Source organism: Macaca fascicularis, chromosome 10, assembly GCF_037993035.2.
Source record: "Macaca fascicularis isolate 582-1 chromosome 10, T2T-MFA8v1.1".
Lineage (NCBI taxonomy): Eukaryota > Metazoa > Chordata > Mammalia > Primates > Cercopithecidae > Macaca > Macaca fascicularis.
In genome coordinates, this window is record NC_088384.1 from 88,858,220 (window position 1) to 88,872,196 (window position 13,977).

A 13,977-nucleotide genomic window follows, 5' to 3' on the forward strand; every position below is an offset into this window, starting at 1 on the left:
GCCTCAGCCTCCCGAGTAGCTGGGACTACAGGCGCCCGCCACCTCGCCTGGCTAGTTTTTTGTATTTTTTAGTAGAGACAGGGTTTCACCGTGTTAGCCAGGATGGTCTCGATCTCCTGACCTCGTGATCCGCCTGTCTCGGCTTCCCAAAGTGCTGGGATTACAGGCTTCAGCCACTGTGCCCGGCTGAGCTGGGCATCTTTTAGTCACGGGTGCAGGTTCTGAAGTTGGTGTATGCTGTCTACACAGCTGTGGCTATAAGGCAATGAGGGTGGTTAATTTCACTACAAACGTAGGGTCGTGATAAAAACAGAAGGAATTTTAAATGAAATCACATTGAATTATGCAACGAGAAGAAAGTGTATTTAAGTGCTCAGCTTGCTCCTGGGGGGCACCCAGGTAGCTGGTGCCATTTATTGTGGGTTTTCTTCCTGGACTCTCTCTCCAGTACCCACAGGTCTTGTTCTAGGGGCTTGAGACTTTTCCTGAATGTTGAGATACGGGTTTTAGAAGGCGTGCTGCCCACACGTCGGGTAGGCTGGTGACTAGTTGGCACTGCTGAGGCCCTGGGGGAAGTCCCAGGGTGGTTAATCATTGTCAACCTGGGTCTGTCTAGGAGGTGAGACTCCTGTCTGGCTTCTTGTTGACCCAGTTAGGGGCTGTCTGAGGACTGGGTTTCAATGTTGCCTGCGAAACCCAGCACACATTAGAACCCTGGGTCCTGGATGAAGGCGAAGGAGGTCACATCCTTTAGTCCAGGCCTCTGGTTTGCCACCAGCTCCTGGCCACAAACAAACCCTGTGTGTCTTCCCCCCAGAGCACTTTGGGGTGGTGGACCCTCCTGGAGACACCAGGTACACCAGGGAGCCCCACCTCCTACTCTATGCCAGGCCCACTAGGTTACTTAGTTGGCTGGTTTGGCCTGAGGTGAAATGCTTGAAAGTAATGATTATTCTGAAAGGATACTCCAGCAGCTTCCCTGGGATTCTGGTCGCTTCATCTCGTAGGAACTGGCCATAGGTCAGCCAGCCTGTTCTTCCGGGTCAGGGCTTGGGAGAAAAAGGGCTGAGAAGCAGCTGATTGGTCTGACTCAGGCATATCCCCTGTCCTTGGGGGTTGGGGGAAATTCCTTGACATGTGCTGGCACACATCCTGGATCATGTGAGACACAGAAAGCCTATGTGCTGTGTTTCAGCACACATATTTATAATCTGAACAATGCTGCTTTAATATGCATATTAATCACCCAGGCATGACTTGTGTGTGTTAAAATGTCTTGTGAAAATCCTGCTTCAGGCTGGGCGCAGTGGCTCATGCCCGTAATCCCAGCACTTTGGGAGGCTGAGGTGGGCAGATCACGAGGACAAGAGATCGAGACCATCCTGGCCAACATGGTGAAACCCCGTCTCTACTAAAAATACAAAAATTAGCTGGGTGTGGTGGCTCATGCCTGTAATCCCAGCTACTCAGGAGGCTGAGGCAGGAGAATCGCTTGAACTCTCAACAGAGGTTGCAGTGAGCCGAGATTGCACCACTGCACTCCAGCCTGGCGACAGGGAGACTCCGTCTCAAAAAAAAAAAAAGAAAATCCTGCTTCAGGACATCTAGCTTAGTGCCTGAGATTTCTTCAGCAGCTCCCAGTTCCAACAGTTATTCCGACCAGCTCTCAGGTGATGGTACTGTAGCCTGTGTGGCTTCTGGGCCACATGGGGAGTAGCAGCAGAGGTCCAGTTGCCCCATGCAATGGGCAGGTGCACCCACCACAAATTGCACCTCTGCCGCCACTGGGCACATCAGACTGGGCTCCACGGCGCCCCCTGGTGGGCAGTGCCAGTGGCGCCAGTGCAGCTCGGAGCCAGCAATACAAGGTGTGGCTTCTAGAAGGTACCCTGGTTTGAGATGCCGAGGTAGGAGGATCCCATGAGGTCAGGAGTTTGAGGCCAGCCTGGGCAATGTAGCCAGGCTCTGTTTCTACAGAAAATTAGCCGCACATGGTGGCACACACCTGTGGGCCCAGCTGGAGGATCACTCAAGCCCTGGGAGTTCTAGCCTGCAGGGAGCCGTGATCACACCACTGCACTCCAGCCTGGGTGACTGAGTGAGACCCTGTCTCTAAGATAGATGGATGGATGGATGGATGGATGGATGGATGGATGGATGGATAGAAGATAAACTGCGAGGCTAGCACGGGTTGTCTGGCAGGCGCTGGTATGTCTCCACGATGGAGCCCAGAGGCTGGGAGACCCCGTGCATATGGGCAGCAGCTTTTTGGGGAAGGTTTTCCCAGGCACGGTTCCAGGACACAAGGGTGTGGTGTGAGTGACCTGGAGCTGTTTGTGGCTCAGGGATGGGGGCCTGGAGGTCTCATATTGTCCCTAGGCTTTTGTAATATTTTTGCCAACCAAAGGTGGAACAAACAGCAAAGGCAAGTGACTTGGAAAACTCGGTTTCAGATGGCATTTGTGCACTGGAGTTTTTTACTTGTTCTCTATCTAATCCTGGCCCCACCTCTTAGATGGGCTATATGACCTTGGAGAATAACCTAGTCTGTGTGTCAGTTTTCTTTTTCTAGAAGGTGAGCTCCCCAGTCTCCCTAGAGGGAGATACATACAGGTTCTTGCATCCAACAAAATCTGTGTGCCCACAACGTTGCAGGCAATGGGCCAGCCCAGAGGTCACACAGCCTGCCAACCCATCAGTGTGGCCCTGGCCCTGGCCCTATGTGTTAGCTGATTTACCTGACCAGGAGGGGCAGCAGTGGGGAGGCCGAGTCCCAGAGGTGAGGGTGAACCTGCAACGGATCTGGGGAGTCCCCCTCCAGTTAACTCCCCCCAGGCTTTCTGCCTGTGCCTCCTTCATCCTTCCCTCCTTGGGAACTTGGGACTCTGAGCCCCAGCTGGTGAGGGAGTAAGGGAGTGAGCGACAGGCCGGCAGACCAATGGGCCCTGGAGGATGGGGTGAGGCGGGGCTTGTGCTGCCATGGAGAGGAGAGAAGCGGTTCTGTGGGGGAGGAGGGGGTGGGTGGGAAGAGGACCTGGAGATTGAGGGGAAGGGAGAGAGCAAACAAAGGGGTCAGGAGGGAAAATAATGCACTGGCTTCCTGAGCCCCTGCAGAGGCTGAGCAGGGAGAGGGGGCCAGGGCCAGAGGGGACAGAGGCTGGCGGCAGACAGGCCGGGGCAGGCAGGTCCTAAATGGCATTGTTTGAAGGGGCTGGCTAATTGCACAGAGCAGGCTGAGCCTAAGACCCCAGCCCTGGCCCCCGCCTCTGTCCTGGGTGCTGGCGTCTGAGCCTTCGGGACAACCTGTCCACATGGAACCAAGTCCTGAGCCTCCGAGCTTGGTGAGGGGGAGGCTATGGGGGGCAGCCTGGGTGGGGTGCTTGGGGAAGAGCATCACCCTAAGAATGCATCCTGGGGCCTTGGCCTGGGAACATAGAGCCCATGGCGGGGCGTCTGGGGGAACACTGCCCCTCTCGTGTCCCTGCTTCCCTTCCACCCCACCCGTTCTGGCTTCTCCCACAGGAAAGCATGAAGGGAGACACCAGGCATCTCAACGGAGAGGAGGACGCCGGCGGGAGGGAAGACTCGATCCTCGTCAATGGGGCCTGCAGCGACCAGTCCTCCGACTCGCCCCCGATCCTGGAGGCCATCCGCACCCCGGAGATCAGAGGTGGCTGGGCAGTGGGGACTGGGGTGGTGTCAGGCGCTGACACATTGAGCGGTCACTGCAGACCACTGGAGGCTTTGGGGAGAGTCTCTGACAACCTCCACCACAATTCCCTGGGAGGGAAGAGAGCTCCAGCAAGGAGGGATGCAGGGCTGAGCCCTTCACGCCTGCCCGCAGCCCTTGGCCTCCCCTTTGAGACTGTCATCTCAACTGGGACTCTGAGCGTGACACAGGGTTGATGGTTCCCTGTTCTCCGCCAGTCATGACAGCATGGGCCCTCGGAGAGCTCTTCTGCAGTGGGACCCTCTCCCCACTCAGAGGTGGGCTGGGGTTGGGAGGGGAGGTCTGGAGTGTGCTTCCTTTCCACCCTGCCCTGAGCAGCTCCAGCCAGCTCACTTGGGATTCCGCCCCAGCTGGGCTGGAAAGCCCTGCATTGTCCTCTCAGCTGTGCCATCCCATGGAACTTCCTGCGGGCGTGAAAGGGTTCTATTTCTGCATTGTTCCCCACAATAGCCACACTCGACATGGGAGCACTTGAGAAGTGGCTGACACGGCAGGCAGTGAATTGTTCCTGGAAATGTAGTTAGTGGTCCCTGGATGGGCAGCACCCTGCTGGAAGGAATCGGAGGGCTCCCCTTCTTGGTAACTTCAGTGTTGTTTTGGGTCCTGTCACGTGCCTGGCCCAGGGCTCTGTTGTCTTAGGAATAAAATCAGTGGAGAAGATGAACGATACCGAGGGACTGAGAGCAAACCCCTGTGGCTGACAATAGTGTAGGGGAGATCCCAGGCCACGCCACGGAGAGCAGCCCGTATCAGCAAGGCCGTTCCCTGGGCTGGTGCCTGCCCCCTCAAAACAGACTCCTGGCTGTTTCCTCTACAGGCCGAAGATCAAGCTCGCGACTCTCCAAGAGGGAGGTGTCCAGTCTGCTAAGCTACACGCAGGTATGGTCTCCGCTCTCCCTTTTTCAGGGCTCAGTGACGTTGTCGTTGGCTTTCATCACATGGGCAACCTGAGGCCCATAAAAACTGGCATCTGCAAATGCATGGAGGGTTGTCGAGCTAGATGCTTTCTGCATATATTTGGCATTGTTTTTTCAATCTGGACTATCAGTTACATTGAGAAATCTCTCATATGGTAGTCCCCTCTTATTTGTCATTTTGCTTTCCACGATTTCAGTTGCTTGCAGTCAGCTGCCGTCGGAAAGTATTAAATGGAAAATATTAAATGGTAAATCCCAGAAATAAGCAATTTATACATTTTAAATTGAGTGCCATTCTGGTAGCATGATGGAATCTCGCACTGTCCTGCTCTGTCCTGCCCAGGATCAGTCCTGTCTTTGTCCAACATCATGATGCTTAGGTGCCACCTGCCCGTTAGTCACTAGTAGCCATCTCCGTGATCAGATCAGTGGCAGTATCACAGTGCTTGTGTTCAAGTAATGCTTGTTTTACTTAATAATGGCCCCAAAGTGCAGGAGTGATGATGCTGGCAATTCAGTTATGCCAAAGAGAAGCCACGAAGTGTTTCCTTTCAGTGAAAAAGTGAAAGTTCTCAATAAGGAAAGACGTCATATGCTGAAGTTGTTAGATCGTGGTAAGAAAAAATCTTCCAGCCGTGAAATGAAGAAGAAGGAAAAATAAATTCATGCTAGTTTTACTGTTGCACCTCAAACTGCAAAAGTTAGAGCCATGTTGTGTGATAAGTGTGTAGCTAAGATGGGAAAGGCATTAAGTTTGTAGGTGGAAGACATGAACAGAAATGTGTTCTGATTGACAGCAGTGCTTTGTGCCAGGAAGCATTGAGCTGATAGATAGCAAGGCATCTCCTGACACCAAATCATTTACTTCAAGTAAGGGATGGTTACATAGATTCAAGAATAGGTTTCTACTGAAAACTATAAAAATGACTGGGGAGGCTGCATTTGCCAATGAAAAAGCTGCTGCTACATTTTCAGAAGAGTTGAAGTTGATTGAGAAAGGAAACCATCCAAAACTGCAGTGAAACCAGACTCCTCCAGAAGATGATGTCTGATATAACCTACATTCATAAAAGTGCAGAGGAGGGAAGACACCAAGTCATAAACCGTGGAAGGACAGATAAACCCTGAATAGAGTATGAGAGAGAAACCACATTCATATGGCTTTTATTAACAGTATATTGTAATTGCTCTATTTTATTATTGTTAATCTGTGCCTAATTTATAAATTAAACTTTATCCTAGGTATGTAGATATAGACAAAAACACAGCACATATAGGGTTCCATGTTCCAAGGTGTCAGGCAGCCATGGGGGGTCTTGAATGTATCCTCCCTGGATAAGGGGAGACTACTGTATAGCAAACTGTCCTTTTTTTTTTTTTTTTTTTTTTTTTTTTGAGACGGAGTCTCGCTCTGTCGCCCAAGCTGGAGTGCAGTGGCCGGATCTCAGCTCACTGCAAGCTCCGCCTCCCGGGTTCACGCCATTCTCCTGCCTCAGCCTCCCAAGTAGCTGAGACTACAGGCGCCCGCCACTTCGCCCGGCTAGTTTTTTGTATTTTTTAGTAGAAACGGGGTTTCACCGTGTTAGTCAGGATGGTCTCGATCTCCTGACCTCGTGATCCACCCGTCTCGGCCTCCCAAAGTGCTGGGATTACAGGCTTGAGCCACCGCGCCTGGCCAGCAAACTGTCTTTTTATTCCTGGAATGAGTCCAACTTGGTCATGGTGCATTTTGAAGTTGATTTTATTCGTGTATTCATGAATGAAATGGGTATAGGATTTTTTTTTTATTCATTTATTTTTGTTGCACTCCAGTCTGTTGCCCGGGCTGGAGTGCAGTGGCATGATCTCTGCTCACTGCAACCTCCCGCCTCCCAGGCTCAAGGGATTCCCCTGCCTCAGGCTCCTGAGTAGCTGGGACTACAGGCAGTGTACCACCATACCCAGCCAATTTTTTTCTATTTTTAGTAGAGACGGGGTTTCACCATGTTGACCAGGTTGGTCTCGAACTCCTGGCCTCAAGTGATCCACCTGTCCCTACCTCCCAAAGTGCTGGGATTACAAGTGTGAGCCACCGCACCCGGCCGATTTTATTTCTTTAAATCTATCTGTAGTTTTGATGTCAGGATTATGTGGGCTCTAGGAATTTTTTTACAAGCTGGAAAAAAACTTGTCTAAGCTTATTTTAATGAATTTCAAACAATTATATCTTTTAAGACTTGCTACATTATCAAGCTTTCTACTTCATTTACTTTTTCAAGATTGGATCTTTCCCATCATGTTTTGTGTTCCTTCCTTTACTGACACCGTCTGTTTCCTAATTATTCGTAGTAGAGTTTATCAGTTGGGTTGGTTTTGCTCAGAGCCAGTGTCAGTCAAAAAAGTCCTGAGCAATGAAAACTGACCCTCAGCTTCCATTCTCAGTGGTGGCCAACCTACTGAGGGGACTGAGAAGGTGAGGAATCCAAGCCCTGGGAGGAGTTAGGGCAGCTGCAGGATCAGAGGCTCAGCACTGCTGTTTTGTTTCTGATAGCTAGTTACCAGTAACAGTAGGGAAATCTCTTGGCCACACATTTCTTTTTGTTTGTTTGTTTTGTTTTGTTTTGAGACAGAGTCTCACTGGAGTGCAATGTCACGATCTTGGCTCGCTGCAGCCTCCACCTCCCAGGTTTAAGCGATTCTCCTGCCTCAGCCTCCTGAGTATGAGTAGTATGAGTAGCTGGAATTACAGGCACACGCCACCATGCCCTGCTAATTTTTCTATCTTTAGTGGAGACAGGGTTTCGCTATATTGGCCAGGCTGGTCTTGAACTCCTGACCTCAGGTGATCCACCCGTCTCGGCCTCCCAAAGTGCTGGGATTACACGCCCGGCCTAATTTTTGTGTTCTTAGTAGAGACGGGGTTTCACCATCTTGGCCAGACTGGTCTCAAACTTCTGACCTCAGGCGACCTCAGTCTGCCCCAGCCTCCCAAAGTGTTGGGATTATAGGTATGAGCCACCACACTTGGCATATTATTTGAATCTTGATGTAACCCTGTTGTGCTGTGAGGGAAGTACTGTTATTCCAATTTTAAAATGAGAGAAATGGACTCAAAGCCACATAGTTGGTGAGGGAAGGCAAGTACTTAGCACTCCAGCCAGACCTAGCTGCTCACTGCTTCAGCGTTTGTGTTTGGCTTATGTTGGGTTTTGGTGTGAGGTGTGAGACCTACACGAGGAAGCCTTGATGGCATGGTGCAGGTTTCATGGCATTGCTTCCGGGGCATCTCTCGTGGTTGGCCTATGTCTGCACCCATATGCGGTGTGTTGTGATAAGTGACCCGGTCTCCCTGCGAGACACAGGCAGTCAGTCTTGCATATTGCAGTTGCCTTGTTTCTTTGACTTGCTGATACCCTGGGGCCTTCTTCATGTTCATCGTGTTTCCTTATACAGGACTTGACAGGCGATGGCGACGGGGAAGATGGGGATGGCTCTGACACCCCAGTGATGCCAAAGCTCTTCCGGGAAACCAGGACTCGGTCAGAAAGCCCAGCTGTAAGTAGTCACACCCTGAGCCAAACTCTCGTAGCCACCAGTTGACATAGCATAACAAAAGTATCTTCCATCTCCTTAAGGGAGGTTTTTTTTTTTTTTTTTTTTTTTTTTTGAGACAGAGTCTCACGCTGTTGCCCAGGCTGGAGTGCAGTGGCGCGATCTCGGCTCACTGCAAGCCCCGCCTCCCGGGTTCCCGCCATTCTCCTGCCTCAGCCTCCTGAGTAGCTGGGACTACAGGCGCCCGCCACCGCGCCCGGCTAATTTTTTGTATTTTTAGTAGAGACGGGGTTTCACTGTGGTCTCGATCTCCTGACCTTGTGATCCGCCCGCCTCGGCCTCCCAAAGTGCTGGAATTACAGGCTTGAGCCACCGCGCCCGGCCGAGGGGAGCTTTTAAGAGAGAAAGTGGCAACCAAATGTTTTGAAACTAGAAAATATAGCCAGGCGTGCCTGTAATCCCAGCACTTTGGGAGGCCAAGGCGGGCGGATCACAAGGTCAGAAGATCAAGACCATCCTGGCTCTACTAAAAACATAAAAAATCAGCCGAGCATGGTGGCAGGCGCCTGTATAGTCCCAGGAAACTGGGAGGCGGAGCTTGTAGTGAGCTGAGGAAAAAAAAAAAAAGAAACTAGAAAATATAGGCAAGGCTCTGGGACTGTTGTTGGAAAGTTTTCTTTTTTCTTTCTCTTTTTTTTTTTTTCTTCTTTTTTTTAAGATAGAGTCTCGCTCTGTTGCTCAGGCTGGAGTGAGATGGCGTGATCTTAGCTCACTGCAACCTCTGCCTCCTGGGTTCAAGCGATTCTCCTGCCTCAGTCTCCCAAGTAGCTGGGATTACAGGCACCTACCACCATGCCTGGCTGATTTTTCTATTTTTAGTAGAGATGAAGTTTCACCATGTTGGCCAGGCTGGTCTCGAACTCTTGACCTCAGATGATCCACCCACCTTGGCCTCCCAAAGTGCTGAGATTTCGAGCATGAGCCACTGTGCCCAGCTGGAAGGTTTTCAGTATGTGCCATTTCTTTCAGGTGGTTTTTAAGTTCTTTCTTGTGACACTCTTGGAGGTGCCCAAGAGTGATAAGAGTTTTCAGGGTGGACAGCTCAGCTGCTAATGACCTAGGGAGTCCACCACTTTTGTGGGTGGATTTTGTGGCTCAAAGTTTTGAGGTCTGGCAATGGGAAGGCAGTTATTGCTTATGGTCACCTAACCCTTTAGAGACCAGACTGACAGTTACTATCCCAGGTGTGGGTTACAGTCTTCCTTCCCAGGATATGGGCTGTATCATCCCCTTTGTGGAGATGAGAGAAGATTCCAGCAACTAACTCGAGGTTAAACATCAACTCTTCTATGCAGAATTTGAACACAGGTTCTGCAACAACCAAATTCATGCCATTTTTGACAATGAACATAGTGCCTAAGGAATTCTCTTCCACCTTGATGATCTGGTGCCTTCCTGAACCCAGTAATTGGCTTTATGCTTCTTTGACATAAAAGTTTTAGAGTGAACATGAATTTTTCTTTCTTTCTGTTTTTTTCTTTTTTTTCTTTTTTTGAGCTGCAGTCTCACTATTACCCAGGCTGGAGTGCAGTGATGTGATATCAGCTCACTGCAGCCTCCACCTCCCTGGTCCAAGTGATTCTCCTGCCTCAGTCTCCTGAGTAACTGTGACTACAGGCACTCACAACCACGCCTGGCTAATTTTTGTATTTTTAGTAGAGATGGGGTTTCACCATTTTATCCAGGATGATCTCCAATTTCTGACCTCAAGTGATCTGCCTGCCTTGGCCTCCCAAAGTGCTGGGATTACAGGCATGAGCCACTGCGCTTGGCCAGATTTTTATTTTTCAATCCCAATTGGCAGGTGCCATTTCAGGTGGCCAAGTCTGTCTGCTGTGACAGGCAGAGCAGGACCTGTTGGGAATTGTCAGGCAGCCTAGCTGGCCACCCTACCACCTCTATTCTAAGAACTGGGGAATTCTGGCTGGACTCAGTCCAGAGTCCCTCCTTATCACCTTTTCATTTCCAGTTGTCCTGAAGCTGGCTACCAGGTCTCCTTGGCCACCTCAAGGCCTAATCCTCCTGGCCCCGCCAGACCCCAAGCCTCCAGTCACCTAAGGCCCAGCGCATGTCCTCTCTTGCTTCCAGGTCCGAACTCGAAATAACAACAGTGTCTCCAGCCGGGAGAGGCACAGGCCTTCCCCACGTTCCACCCGAGGCCGGCAGGGCCGCAACCATGTGGACGAGTCTCCCGTGGAGTTCCCGGCTACCAGGGTTGGTTCCCCAGATGCCCAGACCCCTGCCCCCAGTCTCTAACTGGGAGATATGCCTCACTCACTGCACTACTGTCTGTGGCTGGTGGATAATCTGTGTCCTTTTTTTGCACTGCTTTTCAGGTTCTTGCTTTTTCTTTTCTCTCCTGGGTAAGCTTCCCGTAAGCCTGTTGGCTTCTCTCCTGGTCTGATCTCAGATGCACTGACCTCACTCACTGCACTACTGTCTGTGACTGGTGGATAATCTGTGTCCTTTTTTCACACTGCTTTTCAGGTTCTTGCTTTTTCTTTTCTTTCCTGGGTAAGCTTCCTGTAAGCCTGTTGGCTTCTCTCCTGATCTGATCTCAGATGACCCTCTGTTGGGAATGGAAGTTTTCCCTGTTGACTTGATTCTTTCTCTAACTTGGAAACAAGGTAGAAACCACTGACTTCCAGGACTGTCTTCTCCCTAATGTCTTCACCTGTCTTGAGGCAACCCTAGGGGGTATGGCAACACTTCACTCTCGTTGTAAGAATAGTCACATGCACAGTAAACACTCAAAGAAACCAGTGACCTGCTCCGAGCTTGGCTCTAAGAGTCCCTCGTCATTACCCATCATTTGTGCCTTCGTCATCTTTCTGTCTCTGTCGCTGGGACAGTTATAATGACCTTCTCCCACCTCTTAAGGGATACATGTTCCTGGAAAAGTTTCTGCAGCAGTCTCTGTTCTCTTTAACTTCGGTCTTTCCTCTTTCTTTTTGCCTAGGAGGCATATGGGGGTGCCGTTGGTCCCCAACATCCTTTGCTGTGGCCCAAACTATGTGTCCTTCTGTCCACAGTCCCTGAGACGGCGGGCAACAGCATCGGCAGGAACGCCATGTCCGTCCCCTGCCAGCTCTTACCTTACCATCGACCTCACAGATGACACAGAGGACACACGTGTGACGCCCCAGAGCAGCAGTACCCCCTATGCCCGCCTAGCCCATGACAGCCAGCAGGAGGGCATGGAGTCCCCGCAGGTGGAGGCAGACAGTGGAGATGGAGACAGTTCAGAGTATCAGGTATGGCTGAGAGGGGCTCTTGCCCAGGGTGACTGAACATGGGGAAAAACCAGTTACCTGCTACTGTTGGTAACATAGAGTGACAATAGTTGTTAGAATTTTTGTAATTGTAATAATTGACATGTTTGAATTCTGAATATCTTCCATATGCACCACAGTCCTTTCTTTACCTTAATCCTCTCCCAGACATAAGTCAAATGCCAGTATTTACCACGTGAATACTGTGATTTTTCTCAACATGACATTTATATAAGGACTGCAACTGCATGCGTAATACATATTGTGATTCTGTTCATCAGATTGTACATACTGTATATATTGTACATATTATACCTTTTTCTTCTATTAAGAACTACAGTTGCCTGAGGTTCATGTCTGTATAATAAATTCAGTGGTCTGGATCATAGCTTAATTAACCAATTGAGGTTGTTTATGCTTTTATTCAAGCATTGCTACATGAAGACTACTTACACATGTATGTATTTATGTGTTAGGATCCCTTTTTTCTATGTCCATTCCTACATTTTACCTTGTATAGAAGGGATCTCACTATGGGGCCCAGGCTACTCTCAAACTCCTGGCCTCAAGCGATCCTCCTATCTCAGCCTCCTTAGTAGGTAGGACTACAGGCATGCACCACAAAGCCCAGTTACTTTATAAATTCTTTTGTGGAAATGGAGTCTTGCTATGTTGCCTGGGCTAGTCTCCAACTCCTGGCCTCAAGCGATCCTCCCGCCTCGGTCTCCCAAAGTACTGAGAATTACAGGCATGAGCCACAGTGTCTGGCTACATCTTGTATTTTATGGCAAGCTTTTTGTTGCCCTCAGGGACAGTGGAGTGGACAGGATGGCCTCTCCTCACTGGGATTTCTTCATGTGGCTTTTATTCCAGGATGGGAAGGAGTTTGGAATAGGGGACCTCGTGTGGGGAAAGATCAAGGGCTTCTCCTGGTGGCCTGCCATGGTGGTGTCTTGGAAGGCCACCTCTAAGCGACAGGCTATGTCTGGCATGCGGTGGGTCCAGTGGTTTGGCGATGGCAAGTTTTCCGAGGTGAGTCCGGGGAAGGGCAAGGGGCTTTGCAGGCCTGAGGCTGTGCCTTCCTTCCTTCCTTTGAAGACAAAGGCCTGGGATTGCCTTCTGCAGATGCACGAGCCTGTATCTTCACACTGTCTGGGAGGAAGGACAAAACTTCCTGTGTTAACCAGCTACAGCAGATTTTTAGTGTCTTATGGGTCTACTTATACAGGGGACAAAAGTGCTAGAAAGTTCTGGATCCATGGGCAGTTGATTTTATGTTATTTCTTACATTTATCTTTTGGGGGCAGAACCACCAGTGCGGACTCTGAGGGGCCAGGAGTGGCCATGTGAGCAGGTACCCGAAAGTGTTCAGTGGAGAAGCCTGGAAGAGACCAGAGGCATGGCCATGGCCTCTTGTCATTTAGCCATGGGGAGAGAAAGGCATCCTTAGGTGGCCTGCAGTTGGGTTTAGGGTCACCTGGTGTCAGTTATGAAAAGGGTTTTTAGTAGAATTGGTTATTTCAGAGTCTCTTCATGATTGATATTAGCCATTTAAAATCTTTCTTGGTAATTAAATTTATCTGGGGAAGAACTATGTTGGGCATAACTAGGCTGTTTTGATTTTTACACTCTTTCAACAAAGATTTTTTTTTTTTTGGGGGGGATGGAGTCTTGCTCCGTTGCCCAGGCTGGAGTGCAGTGGTGTGATCTTGGCTCATTGCAACCTCCGCCTCCCAGGTTCAAACAATTCTCCTACCTCAGCCTCCTGAGTAGCTGGGGTTACAGGCACCCGCCACCATGCCCTGCTAATATTTACATTTTTAGTAGAGATTGGGTTTCACCATGTTGGCCAGGGTGGTCTCCAACTCCTGACCTCAGATGATCCATCCGCCTCAGCCTCCTGTGCTGGGATTACAGGCAGAAGCCACCACGCCTGGCCTCAACAAAGATTTTAATCAGACAGAACTTTCCTGTGATGGTCTCTTAGAAGTAAATATCAGTCCCACCCTCAGAGCCCTGAGAGAGGCTAAGTTAGGTGCCTAAGGTCATTGGGCAAGTTGGAGTTGCAGCACCAGCAAGCCAGGCAGGATTGAAGGAAGGACTGTACCTTAATCCTCTCCCAGACATAAGTCAAATGCCACTATTTACCACGTGAATATTGTGATGTTTTTCAACATGACATTTATATGAGGACTGCAACTGCATATGTAATACATATTGTGATTCTGTTCATCAGAGTGCATGTATAGCCTCAAGCAGAGATTCTGTTTTTCCCACAAATTGAGCGACCAGGGGCCATTTGCCATGAGTGAATTCAAGTTTCCCAAGGGTTACAATAATATATTGGGTCTGGAGTCTCCCTTGTAGAAGAGACTCTGCATGCAGTTGGCTGCTGTGACCAGCAGAGGGAGCAGAAGGACAAGTCCTGGGCCCATGCTGGCAGTGAGGCAGCTACTTCCAGGGACGG

General features: G+C 50.0%; 1 protein-coding gene across 7 annotated transcripts in view; it reads left to right on the top strand.

The window, feature by feature from the left end:
• The window catches only part of DNMT3B (DNA methyltransferase 3 beta), a 48,774-nt gene that overhangs the window by 14,803 nt on the left and 19,994 nt on the right, over nucleotides 1-13,977 (top strand). For 6 of the 7 annotated variants that reach the window (XR_012419240.1, XR_012419241.1, XM_045362745.2 and 3 more), the window contains exons 2-7: nucleotides 3,523-3,670; nucleotides 4,548-4,609; nucleotides 8,080-8,181; nucleotides 10,327-10,452; nucleotides 11,271-11,492; nucleotides 12,384-12,542. Coding sequence is in view for 4 of the 7 variants with exons in the window: in XM_045362745.2 (XP_045218680.2) it covers nucleotides 3,529-3,670; nucleotides 4,548-4,609; nucleotides 8,080-8,181; nucleotides 10,327-10,452; nucleotides 11,271-11,492; nucleotides 12,384-12,542 (813 nt within the window). In the remaining 3 variants the exon portion in view is untranslated. Of the gene's footprint in view, nucleotides 1-3,522; nucleotides 3,671-4,547; nucleotides 4,610-8,079; nucleotides 8,182-10,326; nucleotides 10,453-11,270; nucleotides 11,493-12,383; nucleotides 12,543-13,977 lie in introns of those variants that run through there. The other variant, XM_074005031.1, reaches the window with a different exon arrangement.